This window comes from Gossypium hirsutum, chromosome D13 (genome assembly GCF_007990345.1).
Source record: "Gossypium hirsutum isolate 1008001.06 chromosome D13, Gossypium_hirsutum_v2.1, whole genome shotgun sequence".
In the NCBI taxonomy this organism is placed as follows: Eukaryota; Viridiplantae; Streptophyta; class Magnoliopsida; order Malvales; family Malvaceae; genus Gossypium; species Gossypium hirsutum.
This window is the reverse complement of record NC_053449.1, coordinates 43,466,880-43,477,003: the sequence shown is the minus strand read 5'-3', so window position 1 is coordinate 43,477,003 and position 10,124 is coordinate 43,466,880. Positions and strand designations below refer to the sequence as shown.

The following is a 10,124-nucleotide window of genomic DNA, read 5'->3' as shown; positions in this document are numbered from 1 at the left end:
GTTTTCAAAAAATGGTTTCGACACGTAGGATACATTTTCTTTTCTCTCTCCAAAATCAACATAGAAAATGCGTCCTACAGTGCGCGTAGGATACGTTTTCTTTTCTCTTTCCATAATCAACATAGACCGATAAATTTTTAGAAAATCAACATAGTTTCTAAATTGTTAATTTTTTGTGCATATTTATATAAATTAACACTCAATACCTGTGAATTTCTAGGCCTTTAAAAAATTAATTCTAAACCTCCTTTATCTTCTATTTTTTTTTACAATATTCAAATAAATAAATAAACTTTGATCTTGAATTGAGAAATATACAAATGCGATGGTATTTTTTGCAATTTTAAAAACTTCGTATTTTTTACGCGAGCTATTGGGGTTTCTTTGCAGAAAACAAAAATGGGAAGAAAAACAAGGAAGAAACATGTAGACGACACACCCACTTCATCTTCATCTCCGTCAACCTCAGACGATTCTAAATCGTCGTTGGAAAGGCGCCATCGGCATCGGAAAGTCCGGCGTAGGAAGGATGAAAGTTCCAGGAGGGAGAAAGAGCGAAAAAGAGAGAAAAGAAAGAGGAAGGAGAAAGAAAGGGAGAGAAAAAGAAGGAAATCCCGGAGGGAGGATAGAAGGGAGAAGAGAAGGGATTATGGGTCTGACTCTAAATCCGGCTCCGGTTCCTCATCCGGGTCTGATTCTGAAGAGGATAAAAGGCGGGTTGAGCCTGAAGTAGTTGTCCAACAGATTTTGAAGGAGTTTCCTAATGTTGGTAATGATCTGAAACAGGTATTCTTTAATTATTGTAATTAAATAGCGAGCAAATTTATATTGTCTTATCAAGTATCGATGAACATTGCGTTCTCTTTTTCTCTGATTCTTTTACTTTGTAGTTTGTTGGTGGTATGGACGTAAGTTGACTTTTGGGCTAGAAGTAAGATTGATAAAATGATATAGTTTCTTTTCCGTTTTGTATTTAATTTTATAGTTCGTACTGATTAGAATGCAAAGCGACTATTTTGATTGAAGTGAACATTGCTGCTTCTATTTTTATTTCAATTTGAGTGTTCTTGATATTTTTATCCTAATTTTCCTTCTCTCTGCAATATCATAATTTTGTCGTCCATATGTTCTGATATTTGTTTCCATTGTAGCTTCTTCAAATGATTGATGATGGGCAAGCTGTTGACATAAAGGGCATATCTGAAAGATCACTGAATAAGCATTTGAAGAAGCTATTCCTATCTTTAAAACTAAAAGAAAATGGTGATAGAGTGTTTTTACTCTCTTCAAAATCTCGTCCTACCTTGGGTGTTGTTGGCCACTTGATTCAGGCTCATACAGAACCCAAAGAGCAACAACTCACAAATTCTGGTTCGGTGAAGGATGCACACTCTATCCCAGAGCATGCTGAATCTAGCCAAGTAATGGATGAAAATAATTCAGACAGAGATGATTCTGCCACCCCTAAAAAAAGGTGTTTATTCTAGCCTTTTCTTATGCTTTTCTTTTCCTTTTCTTGGTAGGAGCTATAAATTTGATCAATTTTCTGAAAGGATGAGCATTTTTCTTTGTTCCACTCGGTGACCTACTTCTCTTTGACTAAAACTTGTAGGTAGCCATCTTCCATACGCAAACCCCACCCATCATTCCCAAAATCCTAGCATCAGACTTCTAAATTTGTGTCTCAAGTTCTAACTGATGGGGTGATTTAGGAATAAAACAAAATGGACCATCTGAAAAAGGATGTCAAACAGGCAGTGAAAATCACCACAATTTAATCAATGCTCATGGTTGCCCCTTCTACTCCTTGTTATATTCCAAAACTGCAATTAAGTGGTTCAAGTCCTTCGGTAGAAATGTAATTATGATTTTCAAGAAAGAGGAGAAAATACCTGACAGTTGATGTGTCGTCCTCGGAAGAGGAATTCGGGTGTTGCTTCTGTGTGGAGGTGGTGTGAACTTCTATGCATGGTTGTATTCTGGTTGGCATATATGTGTTACTTAAGCTGACAAGAAAACAAGCGATTGTAAGTGGCATCAATACTGCAAGACTTAAACTTTGCTGTTTTCAGCATAATTTATCAGTTATTCCTGTTGATTCAACTTTTAGAAAACACACAAACAAAATCCATTGATCATAAGGAAATATAAAAGACTAATGATATTTACTTAACATATTTATGGTCCTAAATTAGTCTAACATCTAATGATGATTTGGATTTCAATTTCTTGGACATATTTGTTGTCGTTATGCCTTGGATTTGTGATTGTTTTTGTTGAACTTGGTAGCAGTAATTCTGATTTCCATCCTTAGGCTGGATGGTTGATACTTCTTGCAGATGCATGGGATTACTAGTTTCGATATCTAACCTCTTCATTGCTTTCATCTTTTTACAGGGTGATTGGCCCTGCAATGCCCTCAGCTGAGTTACTTGCTGCAGCAGCCAAATTAACAGAAGCCCAGGCTGAGCTCAGGTATTCTATGTAATGAAGTATTTTTACTCAGCTTTTATTGGTTCCACTTTTTGACATTTTGAGTTTCACATGTTTTCATTTTATACAAGTCTGGTCTGCATAATTGTCAAAGTCATTTTGGATATCCTTATTTTGTATCAGAAAATTAATGCTGGCTTTTTTAACTTTTTCTCGGGCATCCTTTTCACAAATTAATCTAGAGAAGCTGAGATAGAGGAAGATGATGAACTCTTTATTGGACCTCCACCAACTGCTCTGGTTGCTGAGGCTGAATCGGCAAATGAAGCAGAACGTTTTGAAGAGGTTCCAAAATTTACCCCTTATGTAGCTTATTCAGATTTAGCCATATATCTTTTATTGGCAAAGCCATAAAAATTGTAACATTGAGCTTCTTCTGAAATGTGGAAATTTCCCCCGTGACCTTTTATTGCCCTTTGGTTCTTCTTCCATACTTCTGGTTCTGTATTAACTGGTAATATGCTTAGAGCTTGAGAATTTTGAGAACAGCAATGAAATTGTGTAGGTTCCCTAAAGTCCTAGGTATATATACTCAGTTACTTATGCACTTGTATGATAAGCAATTCTTTGCTTGATGCATTATGGTTGTCTTTATGAAGAGTTACTTGTATGTAATCACTCAATAGCTCTTCATTTTTCCCTGAGCAGGTCACAAGAATTATGGGAGTTGGATCTGATTGTCCATATGATGTTATAGGAGCAAACAGAAATACGACTGCTGATAATATAAAGAAAAAGTAAGGTTTTTTATTGCAACTTTTTATTTTATTTTATTGAGGATAATTAGCAGATCTTTTTCTTTTACATGAATGAGGAAGAATTTAAGAATAGTTCCATGATTTTCTTTTTCATTGCCTTTCATTGTTTAAGCACATATTGGATACCAAATCTTTCTTTTTCCTCAGCAATAGATGTTTTACATTGTATCAACGCCGCCGCCACCCTAGTTTAATAATAATGAGCATGTACGTGGTAGTTTGTTATAATTAGAGAGGGGAAAATGAACCTTAACTTGAAAACCCATTCGAAAAAAACCCAAACCTGAATTGACCAAAATGTGAAAGACCGAGAACAAACCCAAATTATTTACTTTTTGTGTCCTTTTCTCATTTTAGAGGCAGTTTATCTGTTGATGGACTTTGCCATTTATCTTGATGTGATCGTGAACTTGTGTTGAACCGTGTTTCTCATAAGCTGCTTTGTTTTTCCTTTAGGTACTGGAAACTGTCTCTTATGGTGCATCCAGACAAGTGTCCTCATCCACAGGCGCACCAAGCATTTATCATACTCAACAAAGCTTTTAAGGAGTTACAAGATCCAGATAAGGTGAGGGTTTTTATTTGTCTATTTTGCATGCAACCATGGTTGATACCTTAGATGTCTCATTCATTTTGGGTCTTATGGTTCTTCATTGCCTGTGTCAATTCATTGTGTGAGCCAATTCTGTAAGCTCATTGAAGTGTTCTTTAGTATTGAGATGCTCACAAGAGATAGGACCCCAGATTTTACCTTGTCCTATCACCGAGTTAATATTATTACAGATCTTATTAAGCTTAATGAACCTGTGTCATCTAAACAATTGCGTGGGCAGAAAAGCTTATTAGCTGTAAATCTTTTTCCTGAGTTTTCACCAACATACAATGTTATCATGTTCAAAGTTGTACATGTAAAAGTTGAATAAATAGCTTTCTAAATATGTCGTCATTTAGTAGGTCAATTGCTGTTTCTATTAGTTTGATTTGGCAATTTAAGGGAGATGGATTGAAGTAGTGCGAATTGCACCTGTGCTGAGATGACATAAGCTATGGTAGGTTATAGGGTAGATAAGTGTTGGACATAGAGATTTTGAATGCAAATTCTACCTCCTTGCTACAGATCATCCACCATTGATAATGAAGAGGTGAAAACAGGGATAAGAAGAGAGGCAGTGGGGGTGGAGTGAGATGAAATTTTGAGATAAACGAAAACAAAATGGAAGAAAAAAAGATTACTTCTAAGAAGAGGAGAACGATAGGAGAAAGAAGAATGATACCCCGAAGAACACGAGACAAAACTGCAGAGTCCGTGAAAATTGTTCCCTGTTCATGTTGATAAATAACTGCCCTTTTTCTTGAGTTTTTGTTTGGTTTTGTTTCAAACTTGAGCTCATGTAAGCTAGGTCCAGAATTGGTGGTCATTTTATGTTAGTTGGATAAAGATTTTGTATTGGGCAGGTAGATGTAATAGATAGCTTAGTGACATATTTTGTTTGCATTCTTTTTATACATTTAGAAGTTCAACGTCTATTTTGAGATATGGATCTTATCACTCTCTTTATGAGTCTGATAAATGAGGTTTTAAGATCCATTATCTTTTACCTGACTCTTGTATCTGATTCCAAGGAACATATAAATCCGAATTTTTGGGTAAAATGCGGAAATGGATGAAAGTGGGAAGAGTGGCATAGTCATCAAAATTACTATCAAAATAGGTTGAACGACGTCATTGTAGAGAGGCATCTCTTCTTTTACCATATATACGAATTGCTATGCTAGTATTATTGCTAGAATTAAGTTGTCCTGTTAGTGTGGTAATTAAGCACATTTACTTTTTGTTATCAGTGATTTCATGAGGTAATTATTGCTGCATTTTGAATTTGTTGTTGACTTATAATTCTCTCTCTCCCTCTCTCTCTTTAGTATTTAGTCTCAGTCTTGTAATTCTAACATCAAACTTACATTTTGTAGCGAAAAGCACTGGATGAGAAAATAAAACTGAAGGAGGAGCAGGAGGAATTCAAGGTATTTGGTATTTACAAGCTCTTAGTACAGGTCTTAATTTGATAAACTTATTAGTATTAACTTATTAAGCCTTTTTCTGCCATAGGCCGAGTTGCGAGCAATGCGTGAAGCTGCACAATGGAGAAGATTGCAAGGTTAGATATTTTCTGTAGTTACATGCAACATCTATGTGTGTGCCTGCACGCTCTTGCATGTGCATTCATGTGTATGTCTCCTGTTATTTTCTTTAGCTGCAATGAGTAGGATACATTTTGAGTTTTTACACCTCTTAAATGAACTGGCTTTAACATTTTCCAATAGTTCAGTATTCTTTTGCATCTTTTGTCAACAGTTCATGGAGTGTTAAAGAATGTTGATCTAGAATCAAGAGAACTTTTAATTATTGCAGGTATATCAATGGAGGGTGATGATGAGCTGCTCGCGGAGGTGGAAGTTAAAGCGCCCCCAAAAAGGGATGAATGGATGACAACACTACCTCCCGAGAGGAAAGTAAGACATTTTGGTCTGCAATGCTCTATTTTTGCGTAGTTAGTTGCACAAATGTCATAATCGGTTTTTGTCCTTTGGAATAAATCCTTCAATCCTCCTGCATATTCAACTCCGTATTGGATTTTATGAAATTTTTGTCTTCTTATTGTGGATCGTCCACCTAGGAAAGCTGAAAATATCAATTGCATTCTTGGTTGCCACATGAGATTTCTGAGTTTAAATTGAAATTACTCTAATTAGAATATCTGACCTGTTTATTCTTGTCAGCCTGGTGTGACAATGCAATCGACAAAATTTAGCAAGAGCACGAAAGAAGGGCGGGGTGATACTAGTGTGTGGACCGATACACCTTTAGAGCGAGCCCAAAAAGCAAAGATGCAGTGAGAATCTCACGTTGAACATTTTGGAAATCATTTTGCATGTTCATAATTGATTTGTTTAGTTGTTTATGATGATTCTGCTTGCTTAATCGCAGTTACTTGGAAGCCTACAATGAGGCTGCTGCGCTTGCTTCGAATGAAGAAGAAAAGACGAAGAAAAGCTCTTCAGATGCAGATTTGGTGGATAAATATAATAAAGAAAAACGATCGAAATCACTGGTACAGAAGCATCAAGAAGAGGCTTCAAAGCGACCGAAGAAGAAATCAAAGCAACAGTCAGAGAAAGAGAAAGATGAGTGGGAGGGTAAACATCCATGGAAGCCATGGGATCGGGAGAAGGACCTGACAGCCGGAAGGCAGAGTGTAAATCTCGATACAGAAAACATGGTTAAAGGTTTAACGTCCAGGTTTTCAACTGGATCTTTTCAGAGGAACTTCCTTTAAAGTCATGGAAGTGAGTCAATGTCGATGGGACATAGTTAAAACTCAACCAAATCCAGGAGGTAGTTTAATGATGTTTCATTTTGTAGTTTTAAAGATAAGCAAGTTGTTTTATTATCCAAAAAAAGGCTTTAAATTGCATAAAAGTTATATTGTGATGGTTTTGTTATATGGTGGAGGTTTTCTTTAAAATGATTATAAAAACGTCTGAAGGTCATGATTCATTTTGCATTTTGCAGACGACATGGGTGCGTTAATTGGAAACGGGTTAATTTATTTACTTGGATTATTTTCTATGCTAAAATAATAATGATAGTAGAGTTTTTAGACCTTAATTGTAGGATAAAAGTTTGAATGATAATTTTTTTCAAGGATGTTTGTGGAATAAAAGAAAGTATATTGTTTATGTGTCGAATATTAATTTGTATGCAGTCAATTCTCTTTATAACAGTTCTTTTATTTGTCTGTTAAGATTTTACTTGTTATAGAAGTTGTTATACGTTAATTAAACATGTTATTAAGAGATAAATGTTATAAACTTATCACAAAATACATGTCATGAATTTTTATCAAATGAAGAAAATGAGAACTATGTTAAAAGAAAAAAAAGAAAGTGAGAATCAAATCAACAAAGTAATTGAAGAATCCTCCTAATTAGAGCCGTATTGGACCCTCTTGTAGAACTCTCCTAAATGGTCGTCACCCCTTCAAGACTATCAGTCTGAATCATTACCTTATCCAAACCATGATCAATTAGGGTATTCAAACCATCCAATATGCCACACAATTTGGCCTCAAAAACTAAACAGCTTCCCAGAAACCTATTATAACCAATGATCCACTCCCCATTTCAACCTTTCACAACCCTTCCTGCTGCTGCAGAATCATTCTCAAGCCTAACGAAACCATCTGTATTTAAAAATACCCAACCTCCTGGAAAATTAGAGCACAAGGTCATCTTCCTCCCTGTATTCAAATGACTCTGATCGGTCTTCAAAACATTTTTGGCCCAACTATACGAGGCTCTAATAGTATGAAAACCATTCCATGACACATTTTGAAATATAAAGAGGTTACGATTCTCCCAGATACGCCAAATGATAATCTTGAAAAGACATCTCCAATCAACCTACCCAAAATAAATATCATACTCATTATGCAAATTGGATATTATCCATTCCTGTATGTTGCTAGAGTAGAACCTATTAAGCCCATCAATGGGAATCAAGAAATTCCAAATATCTCTCGCTGTTAGACAATCTCTTAAGACATGTAGCACATCTTCAGAGATATGCCCACAAACTCTATAAGTCGAACTATGCCCCAAACCCCGATAAACTCTTTCAATATTAGTGAGTAATGTTTGTTTAAGTACCAGCTAAATGAAAAACCTTACCCTTTAGGGACCTCTGAACTTCCAAGGGATCCTCCATGCATCTTCCTTCGGTTTCCATGATCCTTCTTTAATTTTCCCATAGGTGTTTTTAACAGAAAAAGAACCCGCCATTGAACCTCCCCAAGTTATCCTTTCAACGCCTGCTTTTAGATGTGGTGGGGGTATTCCCATAATCTTTTGTATGATTGCCTCAGGTACCCAAATCCGAAATAAGTCAAGATTCCAAGTACCATTCACTGAAACCATATCACTAAGTAAATAATCCAAATCAATACTAGAGTGTCTGGGAATTAGATTAACAAGGGGTCCTACATTGGGAATCCAGGGGTCACGCCAACACCTAATATTTTTCCCATCCCCCACTGACCAAATCAAGTTTTCCTGTATGAGAGGCCAAACCTTAGTAAGTGCTGTCCACATGAAAGAGCTTTTACTACGAGATAGATTTTCTGGTATACCAACAGCCACACCATACTTAGGTCGTAAAACCTGTACCTAGAAAGTGTTAGAATCAGTTACAATTCTAAAACCCAACTTCATCATGAAAAAAGTGGTGTCTTGTAGCTTCTAAAAACCAAGACTACTATGCTCTCGAGGCTGACAGACATCCTCCCGACCAACCAAAGCCATTTTCCTACCATTGGTTGACGATCCCCAAACAAACTAACGCACCATACATTCAATTTCCTCCTAAGTCCCTTGGAAATTAGCATAGACTATATGAAATATCTTGGAATTGCCATAAGAACCGGTTGTGCTAGGGTAGCCTTACCAGCGAGAGACAAAGATTTTGCGTCTCAACCCTACAACTTACTCTGAAACTTGTCCACCATAAAGCATAAAGAACTGTTGGTAACTTTCTCATGGAAAAAGGGAACTCCCAGATAACTTCCAAGATTATTCACTCTTCGAAAACCAAGAATACAACACAAGTTACTGCCTAACACATCACCAACTCCTTCTGAAAAGAAAATGTTTATTTTGTGCACATTAAACTTGTGCCCTGAATAATCACAAAAACTATCTAGCACTTTCTTCAAGAGTGTAGCTTGGTCCTCTTCAGCTTGACCAAACAGAACCAGATCATTTGCAAAAAAGAGGTGAGATAGAGGAGGGTCCGATCGAGATAAACGGATAGGTCTCCAACATCCAGAATTAATATTATCTTGAATATTATGGTCAAGTCATTCCATGCACAAAACAAATAAGTAGGGGGAAAGTGGGCACCCTTGATGCCTTAGACGGCCTGAAAGTCGGAGTTGGGTTTCCATTCGACAGAATTTACAAAATGGAGTTAGTAATAGCAGACATAATCACATCACAAAGATAATTCAGAATACCTACAACTTGGAGAGATACATCAATAAACTCTCAACGCACTTGATCGTAAGCTTTCTCTAGATCAATCTTGATTGCCAACCAGTTCCTAGTCTTCTTCTTAATTTTCATGGAATGAAATACTTCCTGAGCAATACTAATATTATACGTAGTACTCCTTCCCGCAATAAACTCAGTCTGCTCTTGACCAATAATTCTTAGGAACACCATCTTGAAACAGTTGGAAATGATTTTCATTACCAGCTTGTAAAGAACGGAGCACAAACTAATCGACCGAAATTGGGAAAAGCATTCTGGATTTGACACATTAGGAATGAGGACTATAAGGGCATTATTCAGATCTAGATCAATTTTTTCCTCTGTTAAAAATATTCTTTACCCAAATACAAATCGAATCCCCAATCTACTCCCATTGACTCTAAAAAGGGCATGAAAATAATCACTCCCCTGCACCTTTAGAGGACTCATATCAAACAATACAGATTTTATTTCCTCATCTGAGACTAATTTGCTTAACATCTGGATCTCACCGCCTTCAAGCTTCGAAAAAGAACTAGTAGGAAAATCTCTCATCGGCCTCAAGTCTTCGCCATATAATTTTTTGAAAAAACGAGTCACCTCCTGCTATAAATCCTCATAAAAAATCCACTACCCCTCCGCATATCTTAACGCCGTAATTTGATTCTGCTTTCTCTTTTTTAGAGTGCGCCTATGGAAGAATTTAGTATTACGGTCTCCCAATTACAGCCAGTCACACCGCGTTTTTTTCTTCTAAAGGAGTTCTTTATGATACAGAACATTTTCCAA

General features: G+C 36.4%; 1 protein-coding gene across 1 annotated transcript; it reads left to right on the top strand.

Moving 5' to 3' along the window:
• Window positions 1-309: 309 nt before the first annotated feature.
• Window positions 310-6,807, top strand: LOC107920424 (calponin homology domain-containing protein DDB_G0272472). The gene is made up of 11 exons (XM_016850137.2): window positions 310-786; window positions 1,152-1,474; window positions 2,398-2,475; window positions 2,676-2,778; window positions 3,142-3,230; window positions 3,708-3,819; window positions 5,220-5,273; window positions 5,359-5,407; window positions 5,662-5,762; window positions 6,030-6,142; window positions 6,238-6,807. Exons 1-11 carry the CDS (start codon window positions 400-402, stop codon window positions 6,584-6,586), a joined length of 1,758 nt encoding a protein of 585 aa, XP_016705626.1. The 5' UTR covers window positions 310-399; the 3' UTR covers window positions 6,587-6,807.
• Window positions 6,808-10,124: the final 3,317 nt, after the last annotated feature.